Source organism: Elaeis guineensis, chromosome 1 (assembly GCF_000442705.2).
Source record: "Elaeis guineensis isolate ETL-2024a chromosome 1, EG11, whole genome shotgun sequence".
NCBI classification, from domain to species: domain Eukaryota; kingdom Viridiplantae; phylum Streptophyta; class Magnoliopsida; order Arecales; family Arecaceae; genus Elaeis; species Elaeis guineensis.
Genome location: NC_025993.2, coordinates 18,142,483 through 18,163,840, shown reverse-complemented (window position 1 = coordinate 18,163,840; position 21,358 = coordinate 18,142,483). Strand labels below are relative to the sequence as shown.

The following is a 21,358-nucleotide window of genomic DNA, read 5'->3' as shown; positions in this document are numbered from 1 at the left end:
TATCATTCTCACAACTTGTCTTTGAGCAAAATTCCTTCTCTCAAAATTTGAAATTTTTCTGGAATTTATTCATATTTTTTCTGATTTTCTGAGTTTCATGAGTCGACCCCCTTGAGTCGACCCCTTGGCAAACTTGTAATTACTGCCAACTTCCCACGGGCTCCTTTTTATTTGGAAGCTTGTTCATGAGCCGACTCATCTCTTCGTCTTCCTTCCTCCAAGAACCGACATCCTCATCCTCATTCTCTCCAAAACTAAGGATCTAGCTCAAGATTGTTCTCCCTTCTCCTCTCCACCACAAATCACCGCCTGGGAAAAAGATTTTCGCGTCTTTTCCTTTTGATTGAAACGGTTGGAGCGTGCCCTAGCCTCCACCGTTCTTCTCAAAACCGCCTCTTCTCTCCGCCAAAATCCCTCTCCATTCTTTTGTAGCCCTTCTTCCACTCATCCTCTTGATCCTCCAAGTCTCTCTGCCTGCTGCTGTGTTGAGAATGACTCCGAAGATGAAGCTCTCTCAGAGAAGAAAGTCGGTCCGTGAGCTAGAAGAAAATGTCCGCAGAAAAAGGCAAGCTGCTCAGTCCTCCACTGCTCCCACTCCGGCTTCTGTGTCAGCTCAAGGTCCCTCTCAATCTTCCCTTAGCCCCAGTAAGATCCCTCTATCTGATAGGAAAGTTGAAACCGAAAAGAATGTGGATTTTCGGTTCTTTGAAAAAGAGGGTTTCACCTTTGGAACAAAGATTAAGAACCAGGGTTGGGGTTTCTACTGCTCTCTTAAGGAAGTCACTTTTGTAGACCTAGTTAGAGAATTTTATCAGAATCTGCATTATGGGAATGGAACAGTGACTTCTACAGTAAAGGGAGTTGATATTTGTCTGGATCCTAGTATATTGGGAGAAATACTTCATTTGCCCTGTGAGGGTTATTCTTACATGGAACTCCCAGTAAAGGAAGAGGGGATCAGTGTGATTTTAGGGGGAACCTACTCAGGAAGTTTGAATAAATTGGAATCCAAAATTCTGTCTATTGAGATGAGGATCTTACATCAGTTAGTGACGAAGCTCTTCTTCCCTAGGAGTGGTAGGCATGATCTACTTTCTAGCAGAGATATTTGTATTATGTTTCATGTTATCACTCAAACCCCCCTAAACCTCCCTGCACTAATGATTGAGGCCATGAGAGAGACACTGAACAGATCCAAGGCACATCTGCCTTTTGGTATGGCCCTTACTCGAGTTTTCAGGAGGTTTGGAGTCAGCTTTGAGGGGGAGGCATCTACTAAGCTTTCTCACGTAGACACCTTCAACCAACACACTCTGCACCGCATGGGATTTACAAAAACTGATGGTGGTTGGATCAAGGGTTCTGAGGAGAGAGCTGAGGACAGAGTAGAAGATAGAGCTGAAGAAGAAGGTCCCTCATCTCCTATCCATGACTTCAGGGCAGCATCACCTGATATCCAGTTTATTCCAGATCCAGAGGCTGGCCCTTCAGAGTTCACCAGGAGGCCCACACCAGTACATCAGCTAGAGAGCAGTGCACCTTCTTCAGAGTTCAGACTGGCTGATGATCAGATCGAGCAGATATCGCAGCGTGTGGCTTCCTTACTATCTAGACAGTGGAGCACTACTACATTTACACCAGGGGCCACTTCATCTGATCAGACTTTGACTCCCCACATCTTCACTGTGTTTCAGTTGATCTCAGATCAGTCTATCCGGATTCAGCAGCTTGAGGACACTGTTTGGAGACTGACTGGGAGAGTTCTTGACTTGCAGGGGCAAGTCCTAGCTTTGGCCCATCCTCAGCCACAGGAGTCCACTATTGAGGTCACAGACCTTACTGCAGAGGCTGGCAGGCTCAGAGGTGCATTGGAGGGTGGCTATGAGTTATTGAGGAGAGAGATCAGAGGCTCGAGTGAGCATGCATCTACTCAGTTCACTGCTCTACTTCAGTCTGTTTCCAGAGCACTGAACGTTCTTGATTCCATCAGACTCACTCTTTCTGTCCAGTCCTTGGCCTCGCAACGTTCTCAGCCTCCTAGTTCATCTCGTTCACCTGCTCGTGCCAGAGGCAGACGGGGTAGAGGACGTTCTTCTGGTCGAGATCCATCATCTCCTCATCCTATATCTGATGACTCCGATCCTTCTAGTCATGATCTTTACTAGATCCTAGGTGTTAGTCTCTTGTTCTTTCTAGGATCTGTATTTTGGGGCCATGTAATGACATTAGCTAGTTGACTTTTATGTTATGAAATATGTATTGAAACAATTATGGTTTTAATCATCTTTTACCTATATATCTACTTTTTGTAATGATGTCAATCATCTTTTTGGTTATATATATTCTCCTTGTTGAAATATCTTCTCTTTGTTGATGATTGCTGTTAATGATTGCTGTATTGAGGGGGAGCAAACATTAATGATTAGCACTAGAAGTTTGAAGAAGTATTAAAGAGAACATATTCAGAAAAAGAGGGAGAGTTAACAATGTTTGATGATCTCAAAAAGGGGGAGAAATTAAAGAAAAAGCAACCCATCAAAAGCAAAACTACAAATTATGAGAAATTAAAGAAAAAGAAACCCATCAAAAGCAAAATTATAAATTCTTTGAAATAAAATGAATGAATTGGGGAGAAATTAAAGAACAATATCAGAAGTAACATTATTAAATGACTTAAAAATACAATGAGTAAATTGCTAAGTACAATGCAAATGAGCAACCTTTAAAATTACTTCTTTAAACATGCTCTGATATGCTTTAAAATTTTTACTTACTCTGATACATCTTAAATTTAACATGCTCAAATATACTTTACAAATTAACTCTTAGACATGCATTGGTACACTTAATTATTTTTACTCTGATACTAAAACTAAACAATCAAATGAGAATGAGCAAATTTTCAAGATACAACTTGCTCTGATAACAAAAACAAATTTTCTGCTCTAATACCGAAATCACATAATCCAATGAGCAAATTTTCAAATCTTCAAGCAAATGGGCAAACTATTTATACATATGACCATTTGTATCACATGCCAAAAGAATCATTTTTCTTTTCAAGCATATGCACTTATAATGCATTCTTTTGAAATTCATATTTCACATAAATACTTTTTTGTTCAAGTGTTTTGTCATCATCAAAAAGGGGGAGATTGTTGCTCCTAGATTGATTTTGATGATTACAAAGCAGATTGAAGGGGTACCAATATTTTTTATTTGAAAAAGTCTTTGTGCTCTTCAGGGGCAAAATCGTAATTTTACCAAAACCCTAATTTAATAGTATCATTTGGTAGAACAAAAGATTTGTGATCTATTGGCGAAAATTTTATTATTTTTGGACTTGTATTTTTGAAGTTATGCATGTTTGAAAACCATGAGTCGACTCATGAGTCAGCTCATGGCACAATGAGCAGTTTGGCACGCTGAATTTTTGGCTTGGCACGGCCTGTGAGTCGACTCATGAGTCGACCCTCAAGGCATGAGTCGACTCATGAGTCGACTTCTGCAGTTTTAGGCCAAAAGTTACAGAAACCTGTTTTCTGGTTGTTGCAACAGAGGTCGACTCATGAGTCGACCCCCGAGGCATGAGTCGACCCCTGCGACTGGATTTTTCCGCAACTGCTAGTTTTTAACCCGTTTTAAGTGCTTTTAATGCTCATTTAATGTGCTCTAACGGCTCTTTTTCTGTCTAGAATGTTTTCCTCTATTTTTTAAAGCTATAAAAGGATTCAAAAGGTGGGAAACATACAAGAGATTGAAAGAAGAAGAAAGAGAGAAAGCAAGAGATTAAAAAGAAAAAAAAGAGCATTCAAGAGAGCATTCAAGAGAGAAAGGGTTTCTCAAGCCAACTTTTCAGCCCTAATCAAGAGCTCATTTAAAGCCTTCAAGAAGCCATCAATCAAAGCTCACCAACTCCTCAAGCGCTCAATCAATTCTCCATCCACTTTGAGGAAATCCAAAAAGGGGTTTCTTCTCTTGAGTAAAGTGTATTTAAAGTTATATTCGCTCATTAAAGGGGCTTTTATTGTACTTATTTGTGCTATAATTTGTTTTACTCATTTTGAGTGACTGTTTTTGTTTTGGGGGGTTCCAAAACAAGGGAAGGTTGATCCGAACCTGAAATCGGAGTGTATTGGGTTGGCTTGTACCCGGGAAACAAGTGGACTAGCTTGGGATAGCTAGTGTCGGAGTTTCCGACGTTTGTATTCGGGTTGAATACAAGTTTAGTGGATTGGAATTCTCAAGTAGGAGCTTGGGGAGTGGATGTAGGTGCAAGGTTGGCACCGAACCACTATAAATCCTTGTGTTTGTGGTGTGCATAATTGCTTCTCTTTAACTCTTCATTATTTCCTTGCATTCTTGCTTTAGGCAATTAATCTTGAACTAAGGTCATTCTCCTCATTCATTTAGCTTTTGACAAACATCTTTCATAAGTCATTAGTTAAGCTTAAAATTTTTAGAAACCCAATTCACCCCCCCTCTTGGGTTGCATAGCTGGGCAACAGATCCATAGCCCATGTGGACTAGGATACACAAATAGCACAGGCTTATTTAGGCTGACCACGAACCAATCATGGTATTATGATTGGATTTAGGTTACTTATGATTGGATTTGAATGGCTTTGAACCCTTAACCTAGTGAGGATCCTAGCACTTAAATAGTGGGAGTATATCAGGATCCGTGTAAACATGTGTGTAGAACCATATTGGCTATGCATTGAGTAGATCTTGGGTACTTGTATAGGACCAAGGAATCGATATACTACCTTCTGGGTAGCCTTTTTGGATGAGGTCCTGGGTTGTTACAAGTATGCCACAGCATCTAAGTGTTAGTACCTTACATAACCAGTACGTATTGCATTAGTCAAACCGGTATGACACTCGAAATTGGTTTAGCATACCTTTTTTGCATCCATTTTCTTCAAATAGTGCAACTTAGTAGGAGAGGAGTGCATATGAAACACAATTAGGTCTTGCGATAGACTATAAAAAAATTACAGAAATGTGCTCCAGTAAAGATCTTGCAAGTTGTGTCAATGTTTAGTGTGCCCCCTCGAAGATATGATGTCCTTTTAAAATGAGCGCTGAAAATGGTCATTGAAATTAATGTTTTAAGCTGACATTATATATGAGAACATGGAATGTTGACATTTGATTCTTGTATGGGTCAAAATTCTTTTGTAAAGAAAAAGGAAAAAATAAATCTATATGTTGCCCAGCTATGCAACCCAAGAGGGGGGGTGAATTGGGTTTCTAAAAATTTTAAGCTTAACTAATGACTTATAAAAATATTTGTCAATAGCAAAATGAATGAGGAGAAAATCCTTAGTTCAAGATTAATTGCCTAAAGCAAGAGAGCAAGGAAATAATGAAGAGTTGAAGAGAAGCAATTATGCACACCACAAACACAATGATTTATAGTGGTTCGGTGCCAACCTTGCACCTACATCCACTCCCCAAGCTCCTACTTGGGAATTCCAATCCACTATACTTGTATTCAACCCGAATACAAACGTCGGAAACTCCGACACTAGTTATCGCAAGCTAGTCCACTTGTTTCCCAGGTACAAGCCAACCCAATACACTCCGATTTCAGATTCGGATCAACCTTCCCTTGTTTTGGAATCCCTCCAAAACAAAAACAATTACTCAAAATGAGTAAAACAATTTATAGCACAAATAAGTACAATAAAAGCTCCTTTAATGAGCGAATATAACTTTAAATACACTTTACTCAAGAGAAGAAGCCCCTTTTTGGATTTTCTCAAAGTGGATGGAGAATTGATTGAGCGCTTGAGGAGTTGGTGAGCTTGGATTGATGGCTTTAAATGAGCACTTGATTAGGGCTGAAAAGTTGGCTTGAGAAACCCTCTCTTTTGAATGCTCTTGAATGCTCTCTTGAATGCTCTTCAAATCTCTTTCTTTCTCTTCTTAATGTCTTGCAAATCTCTTTTTTGTTTCCCACCTTTTGAATCCTTTTATAGCTTTAAGAAATAGAGGAAAACATTCTAGGCAGAAAAAGAGCCGTTAGAGCACATTAAATGAGCATTAAAAGCACTTAAAACGGGTTAAAAACTAGCCGTTGCGGAAAAATCCCGTCGCATGGGTCGACTCATGAGTCGACTCATGCCTCAGGGGTCGACTCATGAGTCGACCTCTGTTGCAACAACCAGAAAATGAGTTTCTGTAATTTTTGGCCCAAAACTGCAGAAGTCGACTCATGAGTCGACTCATGCCTTGTGGGTCGACTCATGAGTCGACTCACAGGCCGTGCCAAGCCAAAAATTCAGCGTGCCAAACTGAAAATTCAGCGTGCCAAGCTGCTCATTGTGCCATGAGCTGACTCATGAGTCGACTCATGGATTTCAAACATTCATAACTTCAAAAATACAAGTCCAAAAATAATAAAATTTTTGCCAATAAATCACAAATCTTTTGTTCTACCAAATGATACTATTAAATCAGGGTTTTGGTAAAATTACGATTTTGCCCCTGAAGAGCACAAAGACTTTTTCAAATAAAAAAATTGGTATCCCTTCAATCTGCTTTGTAATCATAAAAATCAATCTAGGAGCAACAATCTTCTCCTTTTTGATGATGACAAAACACTTGAACAAAAGCATTTATGTGAATCATGAATTTCAAAAGGATGCATTATAAGTGCATATGCTTGAAAAGAGTATTGATTCTTTTGGCATGTGATACAAATGGTCATATGCATAAATAGTTTGCCCATTTGCTTAAAGATTTGAAAATTTGCTCATTGGATTATGTGATTTTGGTGTTAGAGCAGAAAATTTGTTTTTGTTATCAGAGCAAGCTGTATCTTGAAAATTTGCTCATTCTCATTTGATTTTAGTTTTAGTATCAGAGCAAAAATAATTAGGTGTGCCAATGCATGTCTAAGAGTTAATTTGGAAAGTGTATCAGAGCATTTTAAATTTAAGATGTATCAGAGCAAGTAAGAATTTTAAAGCATATCAGAGCATGTTTAAAGAAGTAATTTTAAAGGTTGCTCATTTGCATTGTACTTAGCAATTGTATTTTTAAGTCATGTAATAATTTTACTTTTGATATTGTTCTTTAAATTTCTTCCCAATTCATTCATTTTATTTTCAAGTCTTTTAATAATTTATAATTTTGCTTTTGATATGTCTCTTTTTCTTTATAATTTCTAATAATTTATGGTTTTGCTTTTGATGGATTTCTTTTTCTTTAATTTCTCTCCCTTTTTGACATCATCAAACATTGTTAACTCCCCCTCTTTTTCTGAATATGTTTTCTCTTTAGTGTTTATCATTGATGTTTGCTCCCCCTTAATACAGCAATTATTAACAGCAATCATCAACAAAGAGAAGATATTTCAACAAGGAGAATTAGTTTCAACAAAGGGAAGATATATAAACAAAAGATGATTGACATCATTACAAAGAGTAGATATATAAGTAAAAGATGATTAAAATCATAATTGTTTCAATACAAATTTCATAACATAAAAGTCAACTAGCTGATGTCAATACATGGCCCCAAAATATAGATCCTAGACACTAACACCTAGGATCTAGTAAAGATCATGACTAGATGGGTCGGGGTCATCAGAGATAGGATGAGGAGATGATGGATCTCGATCAGAAGAACGTCCTCTACCCCGTCTGCCTCTGGCACGAGCAAGTGAGCGAGATGAACTAGGAGGCTGAGAACGCTGCGAGGCCAAGGACTGGACAGAAAGAGTGAGTCTGATGGAATCAAGAACGTTCAGTGCTCTGGAAACAGACTGAAGTAGAGCAGTGAACTGAGTGGATGCATGCTCACTCGAGCCTCGGATCTCTCTCCTCAGTAACTCATATCCACCCTCCAGTGCACCTCTGAGCCTGCCAGCCTCTACAGTAAGGTCTGTGACCTCAATAGTGGACTCCTGTGGCTGAGGATGGGCCAAAGCTAGGACTTGCCCCTGCAAGTCAAGAACTCTCCCAGTCAGTCTCCAAACAGTGTCCTCTAGCTGCTGAATCCGAATAGACTGATCTGAGATCAACCGAAACACAGTAGAGATATGGGGAGTCAAAGTCTGATCAGATGAAGTGGCCCCTGGTGTAAATGTAGAAGTGCTCCACTGTCTAGATAGTAAGGAAGCCACACGCTGTGATATCTGCTCGATCTGATCATCAGCTAGTCTGAACTCTGAAGAAGGTGCACTGCTCTCTGGCTGATGTACTGGTGTGGGCCTCCTGGTGAACTCTGAAGGGCCAGCCTCTGGGTCTGGAATGAACTGGATATCTGGTGATGCTGCCCTGAAGTCATGGATAGGAGATGATGGACCTTCTTCTTCAGCTCTGTCTTCTACTCTGTCCTCAGCTTTCTCCTCAGAACCCTTGATCCAACCACCATCAGTTTTTATAAATCTCATTCGGTGCAGAGTGTGTTGGTTGAAGGTGTCTACATGAGAAAGCTTAGTAGATGCCTCCCCCTCAAAGCTAACTCCAAACCTCCTAAAAACTCGAGTAAGGGCCATACCAAAAGGCAAATGTGCCTTGGATCTGTTCAATGTCTCTCTCATGGCCTCTATCATTAATGCCGGGAGGTTCAGGGGGGTTTAAGTGATAACATGAAACATAATACAAATATCTCTGCTTGAAAGTAGATCATGCCTACCACTCCTAGGGAAGAAGAGCTTCGTCACTAACTGATGTAAGATCCTCATCTCAATAGACAGAATTTTGGCTTCCAATTTATTCAAACTTCCTGAGTAGGTTCCCCCTAAAATAACACTGATCCCCTCTTCCTTTACTGGGAGTTCCATGTAAGAATAACCCTCACAGGGCAAATGTAGTATTTCTCCCAATATACTAGGATCCAGACAAATATCAACTCCCTTTACTGTAGAAGTCACTGTTCCATTCCCATAATTTAGATTCTGATAAAATTCTCTAACTAGGTCTACAAAGGTGACTTCCTTGAGAGAGCAGTAGAAACCCCAACCCTGGTTCTTAATTTTTGTTCCAAAGGTGAAACCCTCTTTTTCAAAGAACCGAAAATCCACATTTTTTCCGGTTTCAACTTTCCTATCAGATAGAGGGTTCTTACTGGGGCTAAGGGAAGACTGAGAGGGATCTTGAGCTGACACAGAAGCCAGAGTGGGAGCAGTGGAGGACTGAGCAGCTTGCCTTTTTCTGCGGACATTTTCTTCTAGCTCACGGACCGACTTTCTTCTCTGAGGTAGCTTCATCTTCGGAGCCATTCTTAACACAGCAGCAGGCAGAGAGACTTGGAGGATCAAGTGGATGAGTGGAAGAAGGATTACAAAAGAATGGAGAGGGATTTTGGCGGAGAGAAGAAGCGGATTTGAAAAGAACGGTGGAGGCTAGGTCACGCTCCAACCGTTTCAATCAAAGGGAAAAGACGCCAAAATCCCCTTTCCCAGGCGGTGATTTGTGGTGGAGAGGAGAAGGGAGAACAACCTTGAGCTAGATCCTTGGTTTTGGAGAGAATGAGAATGGGGATGATGGTTCTTGGAGGGAGGAAGACGAAGAGATGAGTCGGCTCATGAACAGGCTTCCAATTAAAAAGAAAGAGCCCGTGGGAAGTTGGCAGTAATTACAAGTTTGCCATAGGGTCGACTCAAGGGGGTCGACTCATGAAACTCAGAAATTCAGAAAAAATATGAATAAATTCCAGAAAAATTTGAAATTTTGGGAGATGGAATTTTGCTCAATGACAAGTTAAGAGAATGATAAACTTGAGCATTTAGGACCAAGAGAGATGATGAAAATTGAGCTCAAAGAATTTTTGACATCAAATCTTTGGAATTGGAGAAATATTTAGGCATATGGATCAAGAATTCCTAGATTTCTCCTAATTTCACAGAATCTGTCCTCACTAAGGGCCTTTGTAAAGATATCAGCTAATTGATTTTCAGTGCAAACATATTCAAGAATTATATTTTTGTTTTGAACATGTTCTCTTATAAAATGATGTCTAATTTCAATATGTTTAGACCTTGAATGTTGAATTGGATTTTTAGATAGATTTATGGCACTTGTGTTGTCACATCTTATTGGTGTTTCATTAAGTTTGATTCCAAAGTCTTCGAGTTGTTGCTTAATCCACAAGATTTGAGCACAACAACTTCCGGCTGCAATGTATTCGGCCTCAGCCGTAGACAGTGCTACCGAATTTTGTTTCTTGCTAAACCATGAGATTAGGTTAACTCCAAGAAATTGGCAAGTTCCACTTGTGCTTTTTCTATCTAATTTACATCCAGCAAAATCAGCATCTGAATATCCTAATAAATCAATTTGTGAGTCCTTAGAGTATCATAACCCTAGAGTTTGAGTACCATTCAAGTATCTAAGGATTCTTTTAACAGCATTCAAATGAGATTCTTTAGGATTAGATTGATATCTAGCACATAAACAAACAATAAACATGATATCAGGCCTACTTGCAGTTAAATATAATAATGAGCCAATCATACCTCTATAGTATTTTAAGTCTACACATTTACCTTCATCATCCTTGTCAAGCTTACATGAGGGGCTCATTGGTGTGCCAATTGGTTTGGAGTTCTCCATTCCAAATCTTTTGAGTAGTTCCTTGGTGTACTTGCTTTGGGTGATGGAGATTTCCTCTTTTGTTTGTTTGATTTGGAGTCCGAGGAAGAAGGTAAGTTCTCCCATCATGCTTATCTCGAACTCCCCCTGCATGAGCTTTGCAAAGTCTTGACAAAGAGATTCATTAGTAGACCCAAAAATTATGTCATCAACATAAATTTGTATTACTAACATATCATTTTGATTTCTTTTAATAAAGAGGGTTGTATCTACATTACCTCTTGAAAAACCATTATTTAGTAAAAATTTGCTTAGCCTATCATACCAAGCTCTAGGTGCTTGTTTTAATCCATATAAAGCTTTATTTAATTTAAAAACATGATTAGGAAAAGCATGATTTTCAAATCCCGAGGGTTGTTCTACGTAGACTTCTTCAGTAATATATCCATTTAAAAATGCACTTTTGACATCCATTTGAAATAATTTGAATTTCATAAAGCAAGCATATGCAAGTAAAAGTCTAATGGCTTCTAATCTAGCAACAGGAGCAAAGGTTTCATCAAAATCAATTCCTTCTTTTTGATTATATCCTTTAGCAACCAGTCTTGCTTTATTTCTAATTACATTACCATGCTCATCTAATTTGTTCCTAAAGACCCATTTTGTGCCAATTATTGAATAATTTTTAGGTCTTGATACTAAAGTCCAAACATTATTTCTTTCAAATTGATTAAGTTCCTCTTGCATTGCATTAATCCAATTATGATCATTTTCAGCTTCAATAGTTTTTGGTTCAAGATGAGATACAAAAGCACAATGATTAAATACATCTCTAAGTGAAGAACGAGTTTTTACCCCATGCATGGGATCACCTATAATTAACTCCTTAGGGTGGTTGTGAACATACCTCCATTCCTTGGGTAGGTCATTTATACCTTGAGGTTGTTCTTGAATTTCTTCACCTCTCTCATCTTGTTTGTCTTCTTGTTCCTTGTCCTCTGGAGTTGTTGAATCTTTCAGAGTGATCTCCTTCATACCTTCTATTAGAGGATCTGCATCATCAACACCCTCATTCTTCCTTGAAGGAAGATCGTTAGATTCATCAAAAACAACATGTATGGACTCCTCAACTACTAAAGTTCTTTTGTTAAAAACTCTAAAAGCTTTACTAGTGGAGGAGTAACCCAAAAAGATTGCTTCATCTGATTTTGCATCAAATTTACCAAGTCTTTCTTTACCATTATTTAATACAAAACATCGGCAACCAAAAACATGAAAATATGCAATATTTGGTTTTCTTCCTTTCCAAAGTTCATAGGGGGTTTTCTTTAAAATTTGTCTAATCAAAGCACGATTTAAAATGTAACATGCTGTGTTAATTGCTTCCGCCCAAAAATATCTTGGAAGGTTGCTTTCACAAAGCATGGTACGGGCCATTTCTTTTAAGGTTCTGTTTTTCCTTTCAACTACCCCATTTTGTTGGGGTGTCCTAGGAGCAGAGAAGTTATGGTCAATTCCATTTTCATCACAAAAGTTTTCAAAGTCTTGATTTTCAAATTCAGTTCCATGATCACTTCGAATATTTTGAATTGAAAATCCTTTTTCATTAGTGACTTTTCGGTGAAATTTAGTGAAAATATGAAAAGTTTCATCTTTGTGTGCTAAAAAGAAAACCCAAGTAAAACGAGAGTAATCATCTATAATTACAAAACCATATCGTTTTCCTCTTAAACTAGTCGTTCTAGTTGGTCCAAATAAGTCCATATGCAAAAGCTCTAAAGGTCTAGAAATTGAAACAACATTTTTGGATTTAAATGAAACTCGAGTTTGTTTACCTAGTTGGCATGCATCACAAATTCTATCTTTTTCAAAATTCAGTTTAGGCAAGCCAAGAACTAATTCTTTCTTAATTAATTTTGAAAGAGAGTGCATGCTAATGTGTGCAAGTCTACGATGCCAAAGCCAACTAGTCTCATTAACTTTAGCATTCAAGGATACTAGGCATTGCATGTCTATTTTGGCTAAATCATTTAAATCTACCATATAAACATTGCCATGTCTATGTCCAATAAATTTAATGCCATCGTTAATAGGACTAGTCACTATGCAGACAGATGATTCAAAAACAACTTTATATCCTTTATCACAAAATTGACTAATGCTAAGTTATGCTTTAAACCCTTAACTAACAAAACATTTTCAATGTATTTGGAGGGAGTGATACCAATGTTACCTATCCCGATGATCTTTCCTTTGCCATTATCTCCAAAGGTGACCATCCCTCCATCCTTAGCATCAAGCGTGATGAATTGTGATTCATCACCAGTCATGTGTCTTGAGCATCCACTGTCAAGATACCATTTCCTGTTTCCTCCTTGGGATGCTAGACACACCTGCAAACAAAAGTCAAGTTTTTGTTTTAGGTACCCAAGCTTTCTTGGGTCCTTTTTGGTTAGTCAAAATGGTTCCTTTTGGAATCCATATTTTCTTTATAGTTGAGTTTGCAGATTTGTCAAAAAAGCAAGTGTATGACTTATGTCCTACTCTACCACATTTGAAACAAGTAATATTGGTAGACTTGTTACTTAAAGAATTTACATAAATATTTTTCAGATATTTTTGTTTCTTTAAGGGGTTATAGCCAAGTACAGCCTTATCATATACAGCTTTTTGATTATCAAGAATCATATTGAGTTTGTTTGAACTTAAGGTGAACTTATCTACTATTGGTTTCAGCTTGGCAATTTCGTTCTTTAAGCTTTGATTTTCTTGAAGCAAGGTGGATTTTTCAATTGAAAAGCTTTCAGCTTGTTTCACTAAGGATTGATTTTTCAATTTCAGCTCTTTGTTTTTCATCCCTAGTTTCTTTAATTCATCAATTAAATCATAGAATGCTTCATGCAATTCTTCAAATGTAAATTCACTAGGGGTTTCAGAAATTATCTCATTTTCGTGTGCCATAAGGCACAGGTTGGCTTGTTCGGTTGAGGTTTCCTCATCGAAGCTTGAGTCATCACTCGCACTCCATGTGGCCATCATGGCCTTCTTCTTGAACTTCTTGGGACCTTTCTTCAGTTGTGGACATTCGGATTTGAAGTGTCCCGGCTTCTTGCACTCGTAGCAGATAAGGGGTTGGTCTTTCTCTTTTTCTTTGCTTTGTTCTCCTTTTGTGAATGGCCTCTTTCTCATCCCCTGTTTCCTTTTTCTCAAAAATTTCTTGAATCTTCGGGTGATGAGAGCCATCTCTTCATCTTGTTCTTCATCTTCAGTGTCATCAGTTTCTTCATCAGGAGGAGCTATGGATTTGAGGGCAATGGTTCTTTTCTTTTTGACTTCTTCCTCTTGATGTTGCTTCATGCTTAGCTCATGAGTCATCAAAGATCCAAGAAGCTCTTCTAGAGGTAGAGTGTTCAAGTCCTTCGCTTCTTGGATGGCAGTCACTTTGGCTTCCCAAGTTCTTGGCAAGGACCTGAGAATCTTTCTTACAAGCTCACTGTTAGTATAGGACTTACCAAGACTCTTTAAACCATTAATGATATCAGTAAAACGAGTAAACATTACAGTTATGGACTCATCATGCTCCATTTTAAACAATTCATATTTATGCACAAGCATGTTTATTTTAGACTCTTTTACTTGATTGGTTCCCTCATGGGTTACTTCTAACCTATCCCATATTTCTTTAGCAGATGAACAAGTAGAAATGCGATTAAATTCGTTTGCATCAAGAGCACAATAAAGTACATTCATTGCTTTAGCATTTAATTGGGCCATCTTTTTATCAACCTCATCCCATTCTTTCTCGGGTTTGGTTGATTCCTCATCATCTATAATTTTAGTGGGTGTGTGAGGACCGTTCACTATGATACTCCACATATCATAGTCGAGTGCTTGAATGAATATTTTCATCCGAGCTTTCCAATAGGTGTAATTAGACCTATTGAAAAGTGGAGGTCGGTTGGTGGATTGCCTCTCGGCTAGAGAAGTGCCGACGTGGGTTGCCATAGATCTTTGGCTCTTTGATTGTTTAGATCAAAGAAGGGCTAGAGCACCGGGCTCTGATACCACTTGTTGCCCAGCTATTCAACCCAAGAGGGGGGGTGAATTGGGTTTCTAAAAATTTTAAGCTTAACTAATGACTTATAAAAATGTTTGTCAATAGCAAAATGAATGAGGAGAAAATCCTTAGTTCAAGATTAATTGCCTAAAGCAAGAGAGCAAGGAAATAATGAAGAGTTAAAGAGAAGCAATTATGCACACCACAAACACAATGATTTATAGTGGTTCGGTGCCAACCTTGCACCTACATCCACTCCCCAAGCTCCCACTTGGGAATTCCAATCCACTATACTTGTATTCAACCCGAATACAAACGTCGGAAACTCCGACACTAGCTATCCCAAGCTAGTCCACTTGTTTTCCGGGTACAAACCAACCCAATACACTCCGATTTCAGGTTCGGATCAACCTTCCCTTGTTTTGGAACCCCTCCAAAACAAAAACAATTACTCAAAATGAGTAAAACAATTTATAGCACAAATAAGTACAATAAAAGCCCCTTTAATGAGCGAATATAACTTTAAATACACTTTACTCAAGAGAAGAAGCCCCTTTTTGGATTTCCTCAAAGTGGATGGAGAATTGATTGAGCGCTTGAGGAGTTGGTGAGCTTGGATTGATGGCTTTAAATGAGCACTTGATTAGGGCTGAAAAGTTGGCTTGAGAAACCCTTTCTCTTTTGAATGCTCTTGAATGCTCTTCAAATCTCTTTCTTTCTCTTCTTAATGTCTTGCAAATCTCTTTTTTATTTCCCACCTTTTGAATCCTTTTATAGCGTTAAGAAATAGAGGAAAACATTCTAGGCAGAAAAAGAGCCGTTAGAGCACATTAAATGAGTATTAAAAGCACTTAAAACCGGTTAAAAACTAGTCGTTGCAGAAAAATTCCGTCGCAGGGGTCGACTCATGAGTCGACTCATGCCTCAGGGGTCGACTCATGAGTCGACCTCTGTTGGAACAACCAAAAAATGAGTTTCTGTAATTTTTGGCCCAAAACTGCAGAAGTCGACTCATGAGTCGACTCATGCCTTGTGGGTCGACTCATGAGTCGACTCACAGGCCGTGCCAAGCCAAAAATTCAGCGTGCCAAACAGAAAATTCCGCGTGCCAAGCTGCTCATTGTGCCATGAGCTGACTCATGAGTCGACTCATGGATTTCAAACATTCATAACTTCAAAAATACAAGTCCAAAAACAATGAAATTTTTGCCAATAAATCACAAATCTTTTGTTCTACCAAATGATACTATTAAATCAGGGTTTTGGTAAAATTACGATTTTGCCCCTGAAGAGCACAAAGACTTTTTCAAATAAAAAAATTGGTATCCCTTCAATCTGCTTTGTAATCATCACAATCAATCTAGGAGCAACACTATAGAACTCCATGAGAGGTATAAGACATTGCAATGTTGCAGGGCAGTTGCTTGACTACCATGAATAATGTGTTATTCTCACAATCATAGGAATATACAGCTATACATAGACTTGCAAATATATGACACTCAGTACTCAATAGTCAATTTGTGTGCTAGGGCCTCTTTGCTTGATTTTCTTGAAATGGTGATAGACTGATAGTCTTTTGACATTTTTTGATGCATTAGCCTTTTTTCCTTAGGAGTGTAATGTGGACTGTGGAGATTATCTTGTCACAAAGAAATAAATGCCAAACATAAGGGTAAAAGTTAGATGCATTTTGTCTCTCTCTACTCCATGAATTGCTAAACTTCTTTATTTTGAGCATACCTTTAAACTGCAATCTGCTAGTTTGTGAAAGTCAGTAGGGGTACTCAAACAATCCTTTTCTGTGGCTTGATAAAATAACTTTTTATTCTAAGATCATTTACATTTGGATTTGCAAAAGTGTTCATATATCAAGAAGCAAAGTATTTTCTTGTCACCTATATTTTGGGGGCAGTTGCATAACAATTTAGAGTTATTTGCTGGTTTCTGCCAATTTCTAAAGGTTTTAGGTTAAATTTCTTGGATATTAAGATGACACCTAATGACCTAACTATTGTGACCATGCTATGTTGTATGTTGTGGAATCTAGAGGATAGAAGACAAAGGCAAGGAGTATGGCTCTTATGTCAAATCTGGAAAACTTCGTTGGTTTGTGAGAGAAACAGGTAATTTTCCTTGTGCTGCATGACAATATTTTCTTATGCTAAGGGTGTTGTAGTCAGATGTTAGCATGTAAATTGAAAATGATTGCAATAACTTGTTGTATATATTCATTTTTTAGTACTAGAATTTATAAATACTCATTGCTTTCATAGTTTTCACGTTTACATCCTTTTTATGGTTAGCAAGGTCATATATAGTTAAGTTCATTTACATAAACTATGAATTGCTTAAATAGGAAAAATGCACCTTGATTGGCACATTGTCTTTCAAAATTTTATTGAGATTTTATAATCTAAGGAAGCTTAAACCAGTGTTTTGAGTAAAGAAGGCTGAACCAGTGCCGGATGGTGTACTCATTGCCCGCCGGTATGTACGGCATGGCATATAGGTCAAACCAACACGCCCAATTTTTTTTTGTTTTGTCTTTTTCTGATTTCTAGGATATCTAATCAATTTTTTATTATTTTTTGAATAATTTTAAGTCCAAATTATTGTTTCTTGATCTTATTTGACGTTTGTATCACTATGGTACACCCGTGATTAAGTATGTGATGCGGATCTGAATCTAATATAATATTATGTTAAAGGGGAACAATCTTAAAGGACTAGATATTATTGAATCCTAAAATGCTCAAATCAATCAAAAAATATAAAAAATAAATAATCAATATATACTGAGATTTAAAATCTCGTCGAGCGTTGATGTCATTCACAAATATCTGGATCATAATCTGATGGAACAATAGCTTATCCCTCTAACCATGCAGCATTGTAATCCTCTGCGCTTATTCCATAAGGTATGTGTACCGTGCTGGATTGTAACTTGTCTCAGATCTCTCGCTGAAGCTTTGGCTCTAAGAGGTATCTTTGGGTGATAGTACAGTTGTGGAGGGCCTATCTGAATATACTGGTAGCCAAAATTCAATCCATAAGATGCTCCGAACTGCATAGAATAATAGCCGCTGGAAGATAATGCCTTGGACATAACATATCTATGTGGATCATAAGCTGTCTGTAGTTATGGATAAAAGGATCTAGAATATGATGAACCTGATATGTCTATGGATCCAACTCCACACGCGAGGTCATCTGTAGCTGCATGATATCCTTAATGACTTCGAGGAGCACGTCGTCCGTATGAAATCATATCCTCGCGAGCTTTACCAGCTCATGCCTTATGGTCCCTATCTTGTGTGGCATGCATAAATTAGGACACACCAGTGAATCGAAGACCATCTTGCGGCTGTCTTAGAAATCAATCTCCCGTTCTCTACTCCATGACTATCAGATCTATGATCATCAAAAGAACTACCATCATCACTCTGCCTGGTCTCTGAATCTGAGTGAACTGGGTCAATCGATTGCTCCACCCTCTCCATCGGGCCTGGCACTACCTTTCCTTTTCCTTTGTCTCTGCGTTGAGGAGCTGCCTGCCCTCTTGTCATGTCTTGTAAGAAAGTTTGCTATGGCTGATCAATTGGAAGCCTGCATGGAACAATACTGGCTCTTTTACCAAAATAATGCCCTTTTTAAAATAAATTACCAAAATGATCCTCTTTTCAAACTATATTTACCAAAATACTATTCGAGACAAAGTCATCTTATCATATAACGATTTTCTATGCTGACTTAACAACATTAACGCTAGCTGGGGGGATGCATGGCCAACTTAGAGCTGCCCTATGGTAGGATGACTATATAGGTCGTCCTACCATAAGACAACTCTATGGGTCGCCCTACCATAGGGCGACCTTGAAATCAAGCTCAACAATGAGCTATCGACTACCATCTTTAAGATATTTTGAATTCTTGGTTATGTGAGAGTAGGACAATATTAAAATTGACACTGAATTCTTCCAACTAGCATCCACTGAGCAAACCATTTGAGAGCCTTTTTAATTGTCTTGGAGCTGTGGAATAAAAGCTCATGCTACTTGCGCTTTTTGACTGTTATCGATTAGTGACTTTGAGGCAAAAAAAAAAGATTTTGAGGCACTATGGATTTCCAGCCATACTCCATTTAAATAGCATGTCCCCATAGGTCTAAAATGACTTAAAAGAGCAGGGAGGAAGTAGGAGCTCTTGATCTTGTAATTAATCTCTGCATTCCTCCTTTTTTTTCTATCAGAAGAAAATTAATCTCCAAAGACATCAGAATCCATCTAAGTTCGTATATGTCATCTGAAAAATTTATTTATAATTAATATTGTAAGATATCTCGAAGATGGTGGACAATCGCAAACTCCAACCATATAACCTATATTAAGCTCAACAATAACTTTTTTGTACAACTAACAAAAATTCTAGCATGTGCATCCAGGTTAAAAAACATATAACATTAATTTCAAAATAATGTAAACTAATAGTTGATCGTTACAAAGTTTGTTAGCAAAAAGAAATATGTACAACTATTATAATTATTGAGAGATGTATATACTAAGGTATTGGGGCTTCCTCCACGTTCGCCTCTCGTAGACGAGTGTCACCTCTGGCCATTGTTATGATGGCTCAGGTATGATATCGATCGGTGTGGAGGGAGGTGTTGTCGTGCTCAGCCTATTAACATGTGCCTAACGTTTGCATCAAGAAATCCTCAGTCTACTCTTGCCTTTGGCCCTTCCATGCATATGATCGACGTGCGGCTCATCAGGTTGGTGTGATGTGTCTCCTGGCTCATCCATACTTTGTGACATACATGCATCATCTATGGAGAGGTCAAAGTCCGAGAAGCTAAGATGTGAGGTATGCTGGGCATATATGATGAGGTACTCGGATCATTCATCGATGTTGTAGTGTAAAGTCGTCTATCCTCAGATATGACTCGTATAGTATCGACAAAGCCATCCATGGCATCAGCAAGTGCTCGATCTTTGCATCTAACAGTGATCGAATAAAAGCCGCTCTTGTTCCAATGGTATGGCGATGTGATCCTCTGAAATTGTTAGTATCAAAGAAAAAACAGATATTATTCATAAGTATAACAAGAACGACATAACAAAATGAGATAAAAAGCAAAATATACTTACTACAATGTCCATCATGCTGTCCGAAGGATGGAACCTCATCTTGGACTGCTCACTCGTCAATAGCGAGATGAATCGTCTAGTTATGTTCCTATACCAGTTCAGATACAGAACATAATAATCCATCGTGGGGAGCATGGTTGGACCAGCCACAATCAATTCCTCACCACTCCCATGCATCAATATGCTCTCAGTGCTCTTGAATCCAATTATGGCGATGCCGCCCTCATCGATCTAGAATGTGGAGGCCGTCCTGAGTGTCGCATAGTAGAGGAACGTCCTGATGCATTCCAAACTATCGCATCATGTGCTTCGGATAATAGATCTCCATGATGTCGAAGTAAATGAGAGGTGTGCATATCTTCTATACATGCTGATCTGATCTGTGCGGCCAATATCTCCAATGTGTAAGGCACCCACCATCTAGTTGTCGCGCTGCTAGTCAAGTTGATCCCTATAGTATATGACTATATGCGGCACTGGATTGCTAGCACTAGTCCATCGAGTCCTCCATCTATCCAAAATAAAGTCAATATGTTCTATTAAAACTATAGTCATTTATCATAAGAAATCAGTGCTACTGGTTACATGCCTGCATCTTGGTGGATTAGCCTAGTTGTGCTGTATTCCATCAAATGGGCCCTCAATACCAACATCAAATGGGCCCTCAATACCAACATCAACGGGTCATGTCCTACTGCATCATCCCCGACATCGGTTGGTAGGCTCCTATCCTGGGAAGCACCCTATCTGACCGTCCGATGTGTAAATGCTCCCATATCCAAAGTTGCAGCAACACCAATAGCCCAGCTATCTCACGCACATCTGGTTGGTGGCCTCGTAGAGCTTGTGATATAAGAAGGATAAAGCAGCGCAGCCCCAACTCAACTATCTACATGCATGGAGATCATGTAGTCGGGATAAGTACAACAACTGTACATGATAATCAAACTTATTGGTGAACAGATGACTACGATAAGGCATAGAATGAATGCTCGAGCATGCTTCTGCATGGTCTCATCATCTGTGTCATCCGATAAGTGGTGGAACTATGGCGAAACCAGTGAAATCTTAGCAAAGACCTCGATAACATCGTCTCTAGCGGTCTAATCCCAAACAACTCCTCGTAGAGGTCCGACCAGATGATCTATGTAGTACCAGTGATGGCAATTCTATGAATCCGTAATCTAAGGAGAACAGCAACATCCTACAATGTAATCGTTGCCTCTTCGATGTGGAGGTGGAAAGTGTCTTCTAACGCCATTGCTCTACCATGGCTGTGATGAGAGCCCAATTAAGCTGTATGTTGTATACTCTAAATATTTCATAAAAATCAGTCACATGAAGATACTTCACGATCCTTTCAAGTGGCTGTCAGGCACGCATCACAGTAAAGCCTCTGTGTCTGCAGCGTAGAGGCCCTGTGTGCTCCTTAGAATATATACGATCACCACGATATCGGGTCTGGAGATACAGTACTGTAGGATTTGTTGACCTCGGTCGGAGTCTGAACCAGTCATGTCGTATCTATTATTGTTATAACAAAATAAAAAGATGAGCTTACGATAAAAAAATATCAAAGATGATAAGAAATATCAAAGATA

General features: G+C 38.6%; 1 protein-coding gene across 10 annotated transcripts in view; it reads left to right on the top strand.

Annotated features, from left to right (window-relative positions):
• LOC105033569 (uncharacterized) overlaps positions 1-21,358 on the top strand; it is a 148,989-nt gene that overhangs the window by 71,397 nt on the left and 56,234 nt on the right. For 8 of the 10 annotated variants that reach the window (XR_012138337.1, XR_012138336.1, XM_073251117.1 and 5 more), the window contains exon 2: positions 16,658-16,733. The exons of the other annotated variants lie outside the window; for them this stretch is intronic. Coding sequence is in view for 6 of the 8 variants with exons in the window: in XM_073251117.1 (XP_073107218.1) it covers positions 16,658-16,733 (76 nt within the window). In the remaining 2 variants the exon portion in view is untranslated. The remainder of the gene's footprint in view (positions 1-16,657; positions 16,734-21,358) is intronic. 10 annotated transcript variants of the gene reach the window in all.